Source organism: Globicephala melas, chromosome 4 (genome assembly GCF_963455315.2).
Source record: "Globicephala melas chromosome 4, mGloMel1.2, whole genome shotgun sequence".
Lineage (NCBI taxonomy): Eukaryota > Metazoa > Chordata > Mammalia > Artiodactyla > Delphinidae > Globicephala > Globicephala melas.
The window spans coordinates 83,646,326-83,664,701 of NC_083317.1; the positions used below are offsets into that span (position 1 = coordinate 83,646,326).

The window sequence follows — 18,376 nt, forward strand, 5'->3', positions numbered from 1 at the left end:
GGGTCAGGGAAGTTCCCTGGGAAGACTCACTTGAGCCAAGGCCCAGAAAATGAGTAGAGAAGATGGGGGAGGCTTTCCAGACAGAAGGATCAGAGTGTGCAAGGCTGCAGGGCTGACGGAAGCCTGGCACAAGTACAGAACCCAAAATTCAGAATGGCTAGAGTACAGAAAACAAGGGAAGAGTCTTTGGGGTGAGATTAGAGAGGTGTAGATGAAGTGTGGCTTCGCTGGCCATATGAAGGAGTTTGGTCTTTATTCTGAGAGCCACTGAAGGACTTAAGCAGGGGAATAACTTGATCAGATTTGCATTTTGAGTGGAGCACTGTTCTGTGAAGCCAGCAGAGTTATAGATAGTACACCTTCCTCTTAGATCCACATCACCTTGTATGTACTTCTGCAGAAGGGGCTTTTTTACCTCTTTTGAGTCATGGACCCTTTTGCAAATCTGATTCACATATTTTCAGGGTTCTGCACACTCAAAATGATTGAATGGAGTTTGATGTAGGCGTTGTTTACAAATATATGGGCAGAATTTGGGAAACCCAATATGGATGGTGAAGCACCCTGGGCTATAAAGAAACAGGGAGCAGTTACCACCCCTAAGCCTGAAAGACAAAGGGGAACCCAAGAAGCACTACAGCTGTGACTGTAAGAGAGGTAGCCAGTAAGATCTGTGGCCTTGGGCAGAGGAATGCAGCCACTGGTGGAGAAATATATACCCCTACTTTTCTCTCTCCCTCTCAGATTTCCTGGTAGTACATCTCACTAGCCAAATCCAGCTAAAAGCCCATGGGCATCTAGTGAGCCCATCTGATGGAGTCTGTAGAGGTCAGCTTCCTGGGACATAGAACAGTATGGAGAAGATATAGTGGGGGAGCAGACAGGGAATACCCAGCATATATAACTTTTTATGATTAATTTTAGGGGACACCCTGAAGTCCATCCATGGACCCAGGCTAAGAGACTTTGCTCCAAAATGATACATTACAAACTATATTCTAGCTATTTATTTTTAATGTCTGTCTTGTCTGTTACACTGGGAGCTGCAGTGAGGCAAGAGCCTCACCCATCTCTGTGTCCCTGTGCCTAGTCTGTGCCTGGCGTCCAATTCGTGTTTGCTGAACAAGTGGCAGGTGGCAGAGTGGGTCAGATACAGTGGGGGCAGCTTGGTGTGGGATTGTGCCTCAGTGATGTTCTTTCCCTGACTCTTCGCAGTGAGTTTTGGTGGTAAGATGTGATCTTGAGGTGGTACTGGGGGTGGTTAGGCAGGTCTACCTTCCCCTGACATAGGAACCCTTCTACTTCCCTGCAGAGAGGACAGAGAGAAGGCCCATCTGGTGTGTGTGCTATATTGTAGACCCAGGATTGGTAGCCTCATATCGTATTCCTAAAGCAGAACCGTCTCACCCAGCTCCATGTCCATTAGCTCCTCAAACAAGTGTATCAGGTCAACCAGGGAAACTTGTGGCCACAGCTGCCATTTTGGCCAACATCAGCAAACTTCCTGACCACACCACCCACCAGGAAATAAATAAAACTTAATAAACCACCTCTGGGAAATAGGCAGAAACATGGAGGAAGGAGAAGACCAGAAGAAATATTTATTTTAAAAATCCAAAATGGACCAAAAAAATTCCCCAAACCCATCTTTTCTTCTTTTGGTTTGGAGTAAAATTCTAGATTATAATATTTAAATATCCTGTTGTGTCAGAGTTTTGTCCACTGAAGAGTAATGACTTGGTTGTCAAAACTGGTACTCTCTCTCTATAAAAATAATCCTAGTTATATGCACATACACACTTTGGTATAGACACATGTATCTCCTTGGGCAGTTGATGCCAGGCATAGAAACAATGAGACCCCTACTATCAATGAGCACACCCACCACCAAGATCTTGGTTTCTTATACCATTCTCCAATAGAAGAGAACAGGTCTCCTTGGAGAAATGTCTGTATCTAGGCCTGGGAAAGGAAATACACAAAATGATCCTAGAGAGGGAGATCAAGATGGCAGAGTAGGAGGATGCAGAGCTTACCACCCCCAACAAACACATCAAAAATACATCTACAAGTGGAGCAATTCTCACTGGAAACAAACGAGACTGGCAGAAAGACACTTACACAACCAAAGCTGTAAGAAAGAGCCACATGGAATCAGGTAGAAAGGGAAGAAAATCAATCAGGTTGGGACCACAGCCCTGGGAGGGGACACAGAGAGGAGGGGGGTTACACAGGTTCAGAGATGCTCCCTGAGGAGTTGAGCAGTTTGAACCACATATTGGGTGCCCCAGCCCCAAGGTCTGACACTGGGAGGACAAGTCCCTTTAGCTGGATTAAAAGCCAGTGGGATCAAACAACACATAAAAAGGATTAGACAGCACAATGGAATTAGATTCATCCCAGGGTCACAAGTATGGTTCAACATATGCCAATTGATCAATGTGATACACCACATCAACAAAAGAAAAGACAAAAGCCACATGATCATCTCAATAGATGCAGAAAAAGCATTTGATAAAATTCTACATCCATTCATGAGAAAACCTCTTACCAAAGTGGGTATAGAGGGAACATATCTCAACATAATAAAAGCTATGACAAACCCACAGCCAACATAATACTCAATGGTGAAAAGCTGAAACCCTTCCCACTAAAATCTGAAATAAGACAAGGATGCCTGCTCTCACCACTTCTATTCAACATAGTATTGGAAGTTCTACCAACAGCAGTCAGACAAGAGAAATAAAAGGTATCCAAGTTGGAAGAGAAGACATAAAATTGTCATTATATGCAGATGACATGATAATATATATAGAAAACTCTGAAGACTCCACACAAAAACTGCTAGAACTGATAAGTGAATTCAGCAAGGTAGCAGCATGCAATATTAACATACAGAAATCTGTTGCATTCTGTACACTAAAAAAGGGAAAGTAAAAAACAATCCCTTTTAAAATTGCATCAAAAAAAACCACAAAAAACACTCAGGAATAAACCTGACCAAAGAGGTGGAAAGACTTATGTGCTGAGAACTATAAAGCATTAATAAAGGAAATTGAAGATGAGTCAAAGAAATGGAAAGATATCCCATGCTGTTGGATTGGAAGAATTAATACTGTTTAAATGGCCATACTACCCAAAGTAATCTACAGATTTAATATGATCCCTATCAAATTACCATGACTTTTTTCACAGAACTACAACAAATAATCCTAAAATTTATATGGAACTATAAAAAACCCAGAATTGCCAAAGCAATCCTGAATAAAAAGAACAAAGCGGGAGGCATAACCCTTTAGACTTCAGACAATACTGCAAAGCTACAGTAATCAAAACAGCATGGTATTTGCACAAAAACAGATGTATGGATCAATGAAACAGAATAGAGAGCCCAGAAATAAACCCACACACCTATGGTCAATTAATCTTTGACATAGGAGGCAAGAATATACAATGGAGAAAAGACAGTCTCTTCAGTCAGTGGTGTTGGGAAAGATGGACTGATGCATGTAAGTCAATGAAGTTAGAACACTCCCTCACACCATACACAAAAATAAGCTCAAAATGGCTTAAAGACTTAAATATAAGACATGACACCGTAAAACTCCTAGAAGAAAGCATAGGCAAAACATTCTCTGACATAAATTGCAGCAATGTTTTCTTGGGTCAGTCTCCCAAGACAATAGAAATAAAAGCAAAAATAAACAGATGGGAGCTAATCAAACTTACAAGCTTTTGTACAGCAAAGGAAACCATAAATAAAATGAAAAGACAACCTACAGACTAGGAGAAAATATTTGCAAACAATGTGACTGACAGGGGCTTAATTTCCAAGATATACAAACAGCTCATACAATGCAATACCAAAAAACAAACGACCCAATTGAAAAATGGGCAGAAGACCTAAATAGACATTTCTCCAAAGAAGACATACAGATGGCCAAGAGGCACATGAGAAGATGCTCAGTGTTGCTAATTATCAGAGAAATGCAAATCAAAACTACAATGAGGTACCACCTCACACCAGTCAGAGTAGGCATCATTAAAAAGTCTACACATAACAAATGCTGGAGAGGATGTGGAGAAAAGGGAACCCTTCTACACTGTTGGTGGGAATGTATATTAGTGCATGCATTATGGAAAACAGTATGGAGGTTCCTCAAAAAACTAAAAACAGAGTTGTCATACGATCCAGCAGTCCCACTCCTGGGCATATATCCAGACAAAACTCTAATTTAGAAAGATACATGCACCCCAGTGTTCATTACAGCACTATTTACAATAGCCAAGACATGAAAGCAACCTAAATGTCCATCGACAGATAAAAGGATAAAGAAGATGTGGTATATATATACAATGGAATAGTACTCGGCCATAAAGAAAGAATGAAATAATGCCATTTGCAGCAACATGGGTGGACCTGGATATTATCATACTAAGTGAAGTAAGTCAGAAAGAGAAAGACAAATATCATATGATGTCACTTATATGTGGAATCTAAAATATGACAAATGAACTTATTTACGAAACAGGAACAGATTCATGCCAGCACACACCCCAGCCTGCACCAGGTGCCCACTCTGGCACCTCTTGTTCCAGCACTGCTCCCCCCTGGGGCAAAGGTATCAATGCTGGAGGGGGAAGGGGAGAGCACACACTTAGAACCAGCTCGGACCCAGCCCTCAGGACCTCTGTTCCAGCAATTTGGGATCTGACCCCACACCCAACAGGGCAGTGATGGCCACTGAGCAGAGGGGAAGTCCTGCCTCACACCTGGCCCTGGCTTCAGCCCCTCCTTCTCCAGCCCCACCACCTACCAAGATGCTAGCTGCCAGCACACGCTGAGGAAAGATGTGACTTGGGCCCATGTCAGATCCTGCTCTCCCATCAAAGCTACTGGGCACATGCAGACTGTGTAGGGATGCTCCCACAGAGGACAACCCTTCAAGACCAGAATAGATAACTGTTTCACCTAATTTCATAAAGACTGAAAAAGTTAAGCAGAATAAGAAGACAGAGAAATTTGTTTCAAATGAAAGAACAAGGAATAAAACCTGAAAAAACAACTGATGAAACAGAGATAAATAATTTACCAGATAAATAGTTCCAAGCATTAGTAATAATAATGCTAACTGAACCAGGGAAAAGAATAGATGAACACATTGGAATATTAAGGAACTAGAGAGCTTCTCTGGTGGCACAGTGGTTAAGAATCCACCTGCTACTACAGGAGACATGGGTTCAAGCCTTGGTCCGGGAAGATCCCACATGCCGTGGAGCAACGAAGCCCATGCATCACAACTACTGAGCCTCCACTCTAGCGCCTGCAAGCCACAACTACTGAGCCCACAAGCCACAACTACTGAAACCCACATGCCTAGAGCCCATGCCCTGCAACAAGAGAAGCCACCGCAATGAGAAGCCTGCTCACCACGATGAAGAGTGGCCCCCATTTGCTGCAACTAGAGAAAGCCTGTGCGCAGCAATGAAGACCCAACACAGCCAAAAATAAATAAATAAAATAAATAAATGTATTTTTAAAAAAAAGAAGGAACTAGAAAATATAAAAAAAGAACCAGTCAGAACTGAAGAATACAATAACTGAAATGAAAAACACACTAGATGGAATTAACAATGGACTAGGTGATACAGAAGAACACATAAATTGTCTGGAAGATAGAGTAATGGAGATCACCCAATCAGAGCAGCAGAAAGAAAAAGAAATTTTAAAAAGGAGAATAGATTAAGAGACCTCTGGAACAACATCAAGCATACCTGCATTCGCATTATAGGGGTCCCAGAAGGAAAAGAAAGAGAGAAAGGGGTTGAAAATGTATTTGATGAAATTATGGCTGAAGACGTCCCAAACCTGAGGAAGGAAACATATCCAGGTACAGGAAGCAAAGAGGATCCTGAACAAGTTGAACCCAAAGAGACCCACATTAAGACATCATATTTAAAATGGCAAAAATTAAGGAGAGAATTCTAAAGGTAGCAAGCGAAAAACAAAGAATGATATACAAGGGAACCCTCATAAGGCTATCAGCTGATTTTTCTGCAGAAACTTTGCAGGCCAGAAGGGATTGGCCATGATATATTTAAAGTGCTGAAAGGGAAAAACCTACAATGCAGGATATTCTACACAGCAAGATTATCTTTTAGAGATAAAGAACTTCTCAGATGAGCAAAAACTAAGAGTTCATTGATACTAAATGGACGCTAAAAGAAATATTAAAGGGTCTTCTCTAAATGGAAAGAAAAGGCTACAAGAAGAAGTAAGAATCTATAGGAAAGGAGAAATCCCAATAGTAAATGGAAAGAAATGGAAAGAAAAGGCTACAAGAAGAAGTAAGAATCTATAGGAAAGGAGAAATCCCAATAGTAAAGGCAAATATATAGTAAAGGCTGTGGATGAACCATTTAAATAAGCTAGTATGAAGATTAAAAGACAAAAATTATTATAAAATCAACTATAACTACAATAAACAGTGAAGGGGTACACATGAAGATATAAAATATGACATCAAAAACACAGAACATGGGGAAGGGAAATTTTAAAAATGTAGCTCTTTTAGAATGTGTTTGAACTTAAATGAGTATACCAGTTTAAAACAAGTAATTATAGTTACCGGTCAACATAGAATGAACCCCACAGTAACCACAAATCAAAACCTACAATAGAAACACAAAAACCCAAGAGGAAAGAACACAAGCACTCCACTAAAGAAAATCATGAAACCACAATGTAAGAAACTAAAAGAAGAAGGAAACAACAGAGAAGAAATACAAAAAGAACCAGAAAACAAGTAACAAAATGGCAACAAGTACAAAGATGTCAATAATTATTTTAAATGTCGATGGACTAAATGCTCCAATCAAAAGACATAGAATGGCTGATCAGATAAAAAAAGAATAAGACCTCTCTATAGGTGGCTTACAAGAGACTCACTTCAGAGCTAAAGACACACAGACTGAAAGTGAGAGGATGGAAAAAGATATTTTGTACAAATGGAAACAAGAAAGCAAAGGTAGCAGTATCAGACAAAATGGACTTTAAAACAAAGTCTATAACAAAGGACAAAGAAGGGCATTGTATAATGATAAAAGGATCAAGAATATACAAGGGATATAACACTCATTAACATATATGTACCTAGCATAGGAAAAACTAAATATATAAAGCAAATATTAACAGACATAAAGGGAGAATCCCACCATAATACAATAATAGTAGGTGACTTTAACACCCCTCTCATATCAATGGACAACACATCCAGACAGAAAAATCAATAAGGAAACAATACTCTTAAATGGTATATTAGACCAGTTGGACTTAATAGATAGCCACAGGACATTCTATCCAAAACCAGCAGAATATACTTTCTTTTCAAGTGCACACGGAATGTTCTCCAGGATAGGTCACATGCCAGGCTACAAAATAATTCTCAACACATTTAAGAGGATAGAAATTATATCAAGCGATTTTTCTGACCACAGATATATGAAACTAGAAATCAATTACAGGAAGAAAATGGGAAGACCACAAACGTATAGACTAAACAGCATGCTACTAAAAACCCAATGAGTCAATGAAGAAATCAAAGAAGAAATTAGAAAATACCTCAAGACAAGTGGAAATAAAAACACAACTTTCCAAAATCTATGGCACGCAGCAAAAGCAGTTCTAAGAGTTTATAATGATACAGGACTACCTCAAGAAACATGAAAAATCTCCAACAACCTAACCTGGCATCTAAAGGAATTAGATAAAGATGAACAGAGCCCAAAGTCTGCAGAAGGAAGGAAGTAATAAAGATCAGAGAAGAAATAAATAAAATAGAGACCAAAAAGCAATAGAAAAGATCAATGAAACCAAGAGCTAGTTTTTTGAAAAGATAAACAAAATTTAAAAGCCTTTATCTAGGCTCATCAAGAAAAAAGAGAGAGGACCCAAGTTAACAAAATAAGAAATGAAAGAGGAGAAATAACAACCGATATCACAGAAATACCAAAAAAAATCATAATACAAACAGTTATATGCTAACAAATTGGACAACTAGAAGAAATGGATAAATTTCTAGAAGCATACAATCTTCAAAGACTGAATCAGAAAGGAATAGACAATCTGAACAGACCAATCACTAGTGGTGAAACTGAATTTGTAATAAAAATACACTCCCATCAAACAAAAGTCCGGGACTAGATGGCTTCACAAGGGAATTCTACCAAACATATAAAGAAGAGAAAATACCTATCCTTCTCAAACTATTCCAAAAAAATTGAAGAAGAGGGAGCACTCCCAAATTCATTCTATGAAGCCACCATTACCCTGATATTAAAACCAGACAAAGACACCACAAAAAAACGAAATTACAGGCCAATATCTCTGATGAATATAGATGCAAAACTCCTCAACAAAATATTAGTGAACTGAATTCAACAATATATAAAAAGAATTGTACACCATGATCAGGTGGGATTAATTCCAGGGATACAAGGATAGTTCCAGATCTGCAAATCAATCAATATGATAGCCACATTAACAAAAGGAAGGATAAAAATCACCTGATCATCTCAAAAGACACAGAAAAAGCATTTGACAAAATTCAACATCCATTCATGATAAAAATTCTCTTCAAATTTGGTATAGAGGGAACATATCTCAACATGTTAAAGGCTATTTTTGAGATTGGCCAAGATGGCAGATTAGAAAGATGCTGAGCTCACCTCCTCTCACGAGCACACAAAAATCAGAGCTATTTGTAGAACAACCATTGAATGAAAAAGACCAGAACCTACAAGAAATGATCTTGTACAACTAAAGACATAAAGAAGGAACCACAACAAGATGGCTAGAAGAGGCAGACTCACAATATAATCAAGTCCTATACCCCCAGGTGGGTGACCCACAAGCTGGAGAATAATTATATTGCAGAGTTTCTCCCACAGAAAGGAGAGTTCTGAGCCCTACATCAGGCTCCCCAGCCCAGGGGTCCTGCACTGGGAAGAGGAACCCCCAGGGCATTTGTCTTTGAAGGTCAGCAGGGCTTAATTTAGGGAGTTTCACAGGACGGGGGGGTGGGGGGGGGGAGTAAAGACTTCATTCTTAAAGGGCACACACAAAATCCTACATGCTCTGGGACCCAGGGCAAAAGCAGTAATTTGATAGGCGCCTGGGCCAGACCCACCTGCTGGTTTTGGAGAGTCTCTGGAGAGGTGGAGGGCAGCTGCGGCTCACCCTGGGCACATAGATACTGGCTGGAACCATGCTTGGCAGTTCCTTCTACCACTGGACACTGTTGTGGGTGGGCACCATTGTGGTACCCTTCCTCTAGCTCATTAGCACCAAGACCTGACCCCACTCAAGAGCATGTAGGCTCCAGTGCTGGGACTTGCCAAGCAAACTGGATGGGGACTCAGCCCCACCCAGGAGCAGACAGGCTACCTAAAGACTTCCTGAGCCCACAGCCACCTCTAGACATCCTCTAGACATGGCCTTGACTATCAGAGGGCCAAGGCCCAGCTCCCCGCACCGGGGGGCAGGCACCTGCCCTGCCCTCCATGAAGTCTGCTTAACATCACCAATTATTAGAGAAATGCAAATCAAAACTACAGTGAGGTACCAGCTCACACCAGTCAGAATGGCCATCATCAAAAAGTCTACTAATAACATAATGCTGGAGAGGGTGTGAAGAAAAGGGAACCCTCCTACACTGTTGGTGGGAATGTAAGTTAGTACAGCCACTATGGAGAACAGTATGGAGGTTCCTCAGAAAACTAAAAATAGAACTACCATATGATTCAGCAATCCCACTCCTGGAAATATACCTGGACAGAACTCTAATTCAGAAAGATACATGCATCCCTATGTTCATAGCAGCACTATTCACAATAGCCAAAACATGGAAACAACCTAAATGTCCATGGACAGATGAATGGATAAAGATGTGGTACATATAGTCAATGGAATACTACTCGGCCATAAAAAAAGAATGGAATAATGCCATTTGCAGCAACATGGATGCAGCTAGAGATTATCATACTAAGTGAAGTAAGTCAGAAAGAGAAAGAGAAATATGATATTCTCTTATATGTGGAATCTAAAATATGGCACAAATGAACCTATCTACAAAACAGAAACAGACTCACAGACATAGAGAACAGACTTGTGGTTGCCAAGGGGGAGGGGGGAGGGAGAGAGATGGACTGGGAGTTTGGGGTTGTTAGATGCAAACTATTACATTTAGAATGGGTAAACAACAAGGGCCTACTGTATCGCACAGGGAACTATATTCAGTATCCTGGGATAAACCATAATGGAAAATAATATTAAAAAGAGTGTCTCTATGTGGATAACTGAGTCACTTTGCTGTACAGCAGAGATTGCCACAACATTGTAAATCAACTCTACTTCAATTTTTTTATGAAGGCATTCAAACTGAAGATAATGGAGATAATGGAACTCGTATACACTGTTGGTGGAAATGTAAATTGGTGCCACCACTGTGGAAAACAGTGTGGAGTTTCCTCAGAAAACTAAAAATAGAACTTTCATATGATCCAGCAATTCTGCTCCTGGGTATATGCCCAAAGAAAATGAAAGCACTAATTTGAAAAGATACAATGCACACCAATGTTCATAACAACGTTATTTATAATAGCCAAGATATGGAAGCAACCTAAGTGCCCATCAACAGATGAATGGATAAAGAAAATATATAACACTGTGTATATATACAGTGTATATATATGTGATTGATATATATATACCTATATATATTCCACTATACATATATAGTGGAATATTACCCAGCCATTAAAAAGAATGAAATTCTGCCATTTGCAATAACGTGGATGGACCTAGAGTGCATTATGCTTAGTGAAATGTCAGACACAGAAAGACAAATACTTTGTGTTACCACTTGTATGTGGAATCTAAAAAATAAAACAAATGAAGGAATATAACAAAACAGAAACAGACTCACAGATATGAAGAACAAACAAGTGATTACCAGTGGGAGAGGGAAGGAGAAGAGGGCAAGATAGGGGTAAAGGATTAAGAGGTACAAACTATTATGTATAAAATAAATAAGCTACAATGTTATATGTACAGCACAGGGAATATAGCCAATATTTTATAATTACTTTAAATAGAGTATAATCTATAAAAATACTGAATCACTCTGTTGTACCCTTGAAATGAATATAATATTATAAATCAACTATACTTCAATTTTTTTAAAAAAAGATGATCCCAGAGCATCTTATAGTGCCAGAAAGTAAGAAACTGCTCAAAACAAAACAAAACAAATCACAATGATGGGACATAGGAGACAATTGAAAGAGCTCCCTGTGACCAATGCTGGAACAATTTGAGCAACAAAATTCATAAAGTACTACTGGATTACAACTCAAAGTATAAAATCGATATCATGAATCCATTGTGATATAAATACATGATGGAATAAATAAATAAATGGAGGAAAGGAAACTAATCTCCCATACAGAAGAATTCCAAATTATTTATGTAGATACTCTGGCATAACTCCCCACTCCTTAAGTGTGGGTTGCCCATAATGACTTTCTTCCAAAGAGTACAGTATGGGAAGGAAGAAATAAAAGAGTGACTTTACAGTGGAGAAACCTAACAAATACTATCTCAGCCAGGTGATCAAGGTCAACATCAAGAGTCTAAAGTCATATAGATAGTGGGTACCCTTGATACGGTGTGATGAAAATGACACTTTATTTCTGTGGTCTTCCCCCCCAAAACCCCATAACTCCAGTCTAATTATGAGTAAAACATCATATAAATCCCAACTGAGGGGCATTCTACAAAATACCTGACCAATAATCCTCAAAACAGTCCAGTTCATCAAAAAACAGGAAAAGTTGAGAAACTGTCACAGCCAAGAAGAGCCTAAGAAGTCATGACAACTAAATGTAATGTGGTATCCTGGGAGGGGGGAAAGGTACTTTAGGTAAAAACTAAGAAAATCTGGGGGCTTCAGTGGCGCAGTGATTGAGAGTCCGCCTGCCGATGCAGGGGACACGGGTTCGTGACCCGGTCCGGGAAGATCCCACATGCCGCAGAGCGGCTGGGCCCATGAGCCATGGCCGCTGAGCCTGCGCATCCGGAGCCTGTGCTCCGCAACGGGAGAGGCCACAGCAGTGAGAGGCCCACATACCAAAAAAAAAAAAAAAAAAAAAAACGAAAATCTAAGCATAGATTTTATTTAATAATAATTTATTTTAATAATAAAAATAATGTATCAGTATTGGTTCATTAATTGTAACAAATGTACCATACTAACATAAGATGTTAATCATAGGGGAAATTGAGTGTGGTGTATATGGGAACTCTCTGTACTATTTTGCAATTTTTCTGTAAATCTAAAACTATTCTAAAAAATAAAATTTATATCTCAAGAACAGGTACTCTATGTCTAAAAGATTGAGTCTGTTACACTTAAGACACAGTGATGATCAAAACGACATCAGCAGTTAAACTGTTGTCCTTATAGCAGCCACCCTGTCTCTGTCTGAGGCTCTTCAAAGTGTTTTTTCCTAATACATTGCTATTGTGCTATCCTCTTAGTGCTGCTGTTTTGATTTTTCTCCCTCATTCACTTTCACCGCCCAGTCCAGGGAATTAAACAATCTCAGTAGCAAACAGCAAAATTTGATTCTTCAAATATTCATTGGGTACCCAGTTTGCCCTTTATTCTGGGAATCAACAATGAAAGTCACAGTCCCTGAATCAAAGTGCTGGCAGTTTGGTGGAAGACAAACATGTCCCCACTAAACGCTCCTTAGTCCAAGAGCAGATAGAATGGAAGGGAGTGTGAGGCACATAGAGGAGGCATTGGTCAGCTCAGCCGGGGGAGGCCAGGGTGTTCATAGGAGAGGATGCCTAAATTTGGTCTGGAAGACTAGGTAGGGGTTTTCAGGGAACACAAAGTGGAGGGAGGGGACCTCAGCAGAAGGAACAGAGGTGCAAAGGCAGAAAGGCTGGAAACGAGTATTAGGGAAACTGGCGCAGCTGGAGGCTGGAGTGTGAAGGGTGGGTACTGGCAGGTGGGAGACTGGAGGGAGACCGGGGTCAAGTCCTGAAGAGCTCAGAGCTCCCGAATGAGGAGTCTGGACTTTATCCAGATGCAGCGGAGAGCCCCTGCAGGGCTTTTAAACAGGGAAGTTATATGATCATATTTAATTTTTGAAAGATAATTCTGATTGTGGTATGGAGAATGGATTTACAAGTAAAAAGAGGAAAGAGGGGAATGCAATGGTTAATCTTACACTACCTCCCCCTCATCTGAGTTTAGGAATTTAGGGTCTCTTCTGACTGCCTCATTATTTCCAGAGTTCACCCTGGGGTCTCAAGAGAAAGCTGCAAAAGGGCAAAGGTGATCCAAGTCCTGTGTAGCCCGAGTGGCGAGTCACTGGGCTCTAGCATGTGACACTGACCTCACACCAGGGCTGTCCCCCACACAACACCAATTTGACAATCATTCACTGAGTCAGATTTCTTGATCTTTGAGCAGCAATTAACACCCATGTCTCAGTTTCCTTAAGCTCATCACTGGACCAGAAGGGCAGAGTAGTAGTGTCTTATAACCATCCCCCCAGAAATACATCACCCTGACATAAGGGAATTTGGCTTTTTTTGGGACTTGGACTCATAGCTGTGTAATCAGAACCTTTAGTCCACGGCACAACTGAGCTTCCTGAGGCCAGAGGCACATTCTCTGAAGTGACCTTTTAGACACAGACTCTGAGTAGGGGTCAGCAAACTGCAGCCCATAGGCCAAAGCTGCTTGCTACCTATTTCTGTAAACCAAGTTTTATCAGAACACAGCTGCTCTCTTTCATTTATGTATTATCGATCATCTACGACTGCTTTTATGCTAAGACAGCCAAGTTCGGCAGATTCGACAGAGACCAGATGGTCTGCAAAGCCTGAAATATTTACTATTTGATCCTTTACAGAAAAATTGCCAACCCCTGGTCTAGATAAACACTTTGCAATAGAAATATAATGGAGGACTTCCCTGGTGGCGCAGTGGTTAAGAATCCGCCTGCCAATGCAGGGGACACGGGTTCGAGCCCTGGTCCGGGAAGATCCCACATGCCGTGGAGCAACTAAGCCCATGCGCCACAACTACTGAGCCTGTGCTTTAGAGCCCACGAGCCTCAACTACTGAGCCTGCGTGCCACAACTACTGAAGCCTGCGCTCCTAGAGCCCATGCTCCACCACAAGAGAAGCCACCTCAATGAGAAGCCCACGCACCGCCAACGAAGAGTAGCCCCCGCTCGCCACAGCTAGAGAAAGCCTGTGTGCAGCAACGAAGACGCAGCGCAGCCAAAAATAAATAAAGTAATTAATGAATTTTAAAAAAAGTAATGCAAACCACACATGTAATTTAACATTTTCTAGTAGCCGCATTTTAAAAAGTAAAAAACAAGTGAAATCAGTTTTTAATAATGTTTTCTTTAACCTTTGTGCAAAATATTATTTCAGCATACAATCACTATTGTACAATTAATTGTATTTTAACGAGATATTTTATGTTCGTTTTTCAAATAAGTCTTCAAAATCCAGCATGTATTTAAACTGACAGAGCAGCTCAATTCAGACTCGCCGCATTCCAGGTGCTCAGTAGCCACATGTGGCCAGTCGATACTGTATGGACAGTGCAGGTCTGCACTCAGACTCTCCAAAGAGTGAGACCAGCCCCAGATTTTGGTGCAGAGGTCAGCCTCAGCAGGGCCTTAGGCTATAAGGGAACAGTTGTTGCATAGTCAACACTCCAGTCCTAGGAATCTTTGCCCTTTCGTCAGAAGATGGCCCAGCCATAGAAAAGACCTTACATCTTCCAGTTGCAAACTGTGGCAACCTCCCTCGGTGTGTGCTGAGCCTGTACTTTTGGAGTTCGGCATCCTCAGACCACCCTGCGTGGATTATGGTGGTTCAGCTTTTCTAATTTTGGGTCCCTTGTTTGGTGGTTAAAATCATCCACAAGGTGGATGTCAGACTCAGCATGATAAAGAGAAGGCTACCCACTTCCTTGACCCACCAGAGCTAGAGGGACGTCCTACTGGAAGAAACATATTCAACTGAATTCAGGCCTTGGGGAAACTCAGGTGAAACGGGTCTTGTTTCTTGTTCTCCTGAACCTCTCTCTGCCTTAGGGCATATAGTCAGTTATGAGAACATGTTTGAGTTTCATCTTTCCCCTGGTATTTCTTCAGTTTCTTTCTTTCCTACTCATATATAAAGAAGGGGTCTCACAGATTAAAATTTAAATGTGTATCCTTTTCATTACAGATCTTTGTGTTTCCCTTGATCCTGCTTCAGAATTTAACCACCTTTTCCCCCCAGAATACTTACAGTCTTTTCTCTATCAGGGCCTTTATTCAGCGTACATTTCTTATTTTGAAATCCTCCTGTTTTATAAGTTGGTCTAATGCCGTTCATTCATGGCCTGTGGCATCCTTTTCTACCGTGAATGGATATGGCTTAGTGAACATTTACCCACTCAGCATATATTTACTGAGCACTACTGGGTGCTAGGCAGTGTTTCAGGCATTGGAGATAGAATGGTGAAAAAGATACAACTCCTGCCAATCAAGTGGGAGGTACAGACTCTTAGAAGCACAATTCTGTATGAGGCGAGATGTGCAATGACCTGCATATAGATGCCCAGAGAAGGGTCACCTGAGGGAGGAAATAGGGAGGCAGGGAAGAGGGGAAGATGGGAGAAAGGGAACGCCTTATGTCCTCAGGCTCAGTGCAGAGTGACCGGCTCATGAACTGCTTTTGTTCCCACAGGCCAAAGCCCAGAAAGTCCTGCAGAAGCTGGGTGATGTGCAGGAAATATTTCACAAGAGGCAAATGAGTCTGATGAAACTGGCAGCCAGACAGACTCGCCCAGTGCAACCCGTGGCCCCGCGTCCTGAGTTCTCCCCAAAATGGGTGTCACCAAAAATCCGCCAGCCCTCCACCTTGGGTAGGTTACTGGGGGAAAGAAGTTTTGTGGCTTTATGTTTCATCGATGCCCATGAGGGTTTAGATTATTGTTGCTTAAGATGCATAATGGTTACTGTTTTGACAGATATTATTTAAGATATGGAATAGTACAGGCATTGACGACTTATAAATTTAGGTAAAACTGAGTGCCTGTATGCCAGGAAAAGCTCACAGTCTAGTAGAAGAATAATATAAATGCACAAATAACATTAGCATAAAATAAACTCCATTAAGGACCTTTAAAAGGCCCATAAGATTCTACTAGCAATGGAGGGGTAAAATTGGTTCTTTGAAAAAAAAAGGAAAAAAAAGATGAGTCCTTACACCAATCCTACGTGGTCTTGATTACTATAGCTTACTAGTAAGCCTTGAGATCAGGTAGTGTAAATTTTCCAACTTTGTACTTTTTCAAGATTGTTTTGGCTATTTAGGTCCTTTTCATTTCCATATAAATTTTACAGTCACCTATCAGTTTCTGCTGGGATGAATATATAGATCACTGAATGAATATATAGATCAATTTATCTCAGCAATGTTGAGTCTTCCAATTCATGAACGTTATAACATTCCACTTATTTAGGTCTTCTTTAATTTCCCTCAACAATATAGTAGTTTTGAGTGTAAAGATCTTAGGCATTTCATGTTTTTAAAAAGCCCTATAATGAATTGAACTTACCATATATAACTATCAATAGAAATATATTTCTGTATAGAAATATAATCGTATCATCTGTGAATAAGGACAGTTTTACTTCTGTTTCAATCTTTATACTTTTTTTCCCCTTGCCTTATGATGCTTGATGGCTGGGACTCTAGTACAATGTTGAATAGCAGTGGTAAGAGCAGACATCCATGTCTTTTCCCAATATGCAGGGAAAAAGTTTATTTTTCACCTTGAAGTACGATATTAGCTGTAAGTTTTTCACAGATGCCTTTTATAAGATTGAGGAAGTTCCCTTCTATTCCAGTTTGCTAGTTTTATCATGAATGATGATTGAATTTTTCAGATGCTCTATTTGGTGCATATATTGTGATGATCATATTTTTTTCTCCTTTATTGGTTTATATGGTGGATTACAATTATTTCTTTTTAAGTGTTAAAACAATCATGCATTCCTGGGTAAACACTCTTGGGTATGATATATGTGTCATTTGTTGCCTTATGTATTTTATTAAGCACATATTCATAATTATTAAGTCTTCTAGATACCCTGGCCCTTTTATAATTAGGAAATATCTCTCCTTCCCTTCTTATCTTTAGTAAAAGTCCTTGTCTTGAAGTCTATTTTGTCAGATATTAATAGAGCCATTCCAGCTTTCTTATGCTTGGTGTTTGCATGATACACCTTTTCCATTCTTCTATTTCTGTCTATTTTTAAAGTATATTTCTTGTAGACAGCTATAGTTGGGTCTTGCCTTTTAGAAACATGTTAACCTCTGCTTTCTAATTGGAGTGTTTAGTCGATTTTACATACTATGTAATTATTGATATAGTTGGATTTAGAGCTACTATTTTGTTATTTGTTGTCTATTTGTCTCATATGTTTTTTATTCTTCTGATCTCTTTTCCTGGCTTCTTTTGGGTTAGCCAGTTTTTTAGTACTCCATTTTAATTCCTCTACTGGCTTTTTAACATACATATATAACTTTTGCATTGTTTTTTCCCCAGGTGTTTCTTTTAGGGCTTACCATGTGCATCCTTAATTTCTCACAATCTACTTTGAGTTAATATTGTAGCACTTTATGTAAATACAGGAAATTTGCAAAAGTATAGTTCCATGTGCCCTTTAATCATCCTCTGTGCTATTATCCTAAATATTACATCTACATATGTTACATACCCCAATATTGTGTTATAATTTTTGCTCTAAACAGTCATATATCTTTTAGAGAAATTGGGAGAAAGGAAGAAAAAATGAAAAAAAATTATGTATGTAATTTTATATTTATAATTTTATATATATATAATTTTATCTTTACCATCCTGTTCACCATTTCTGGTGTTCTTTATTCCTTGTTGAATTACCATCATGTGTCTTGTCTCTTCAGGCTGAAAACCTCCCTTTGGCATTTCTTGTTTTGCAGGTCTGCAACAAATTCTTTCAGTTTTTATTTTTCTGAAAATTATGGGGTCTTTTGGTAACTCCCCATTTAGTACAGCTTACAGTCCCCTGTCTCCTACAACATATTAAACTTTTTAGAATTAAAAAGTTGATAACAGTTCAGTGAATTTCTTTCCTGAATTTTTCCACACACATGCATACACATGCACAGACACACTTATGCACACATACCACAGAAACACACACTCACACACAGAGAGACATCCTTCTTGGATGTTTGGA

The 18,376-nt window shown here is 39.8% G+C and overlaps 1 protein-coding gene across 1 annotated transcript in view; it reads left to right on the forward strand.

Moving 5' to 3' along the window:
- The window catches only part of MCF2L2 (MCF.2 cell line derived transforming sequence-like 2), a 219,525-nt gene that overhangs the window by 99,873 nt on the left and 101,276 nt on the right, over nucleotides 1-18,376 (forward strand). Inside the window, exon 12 of the mRNA XM_060298371.2 lies at nucleotides 15,834-16,011. Within this exon, the coding sequence (XP_060154354.1) occupies nucleotides 15,834-16,011 (178 nt within the window). The remainder of the gene's footprint in view (nucleotides 1-15,833; nucleotides 16,012-18,376) is intronic.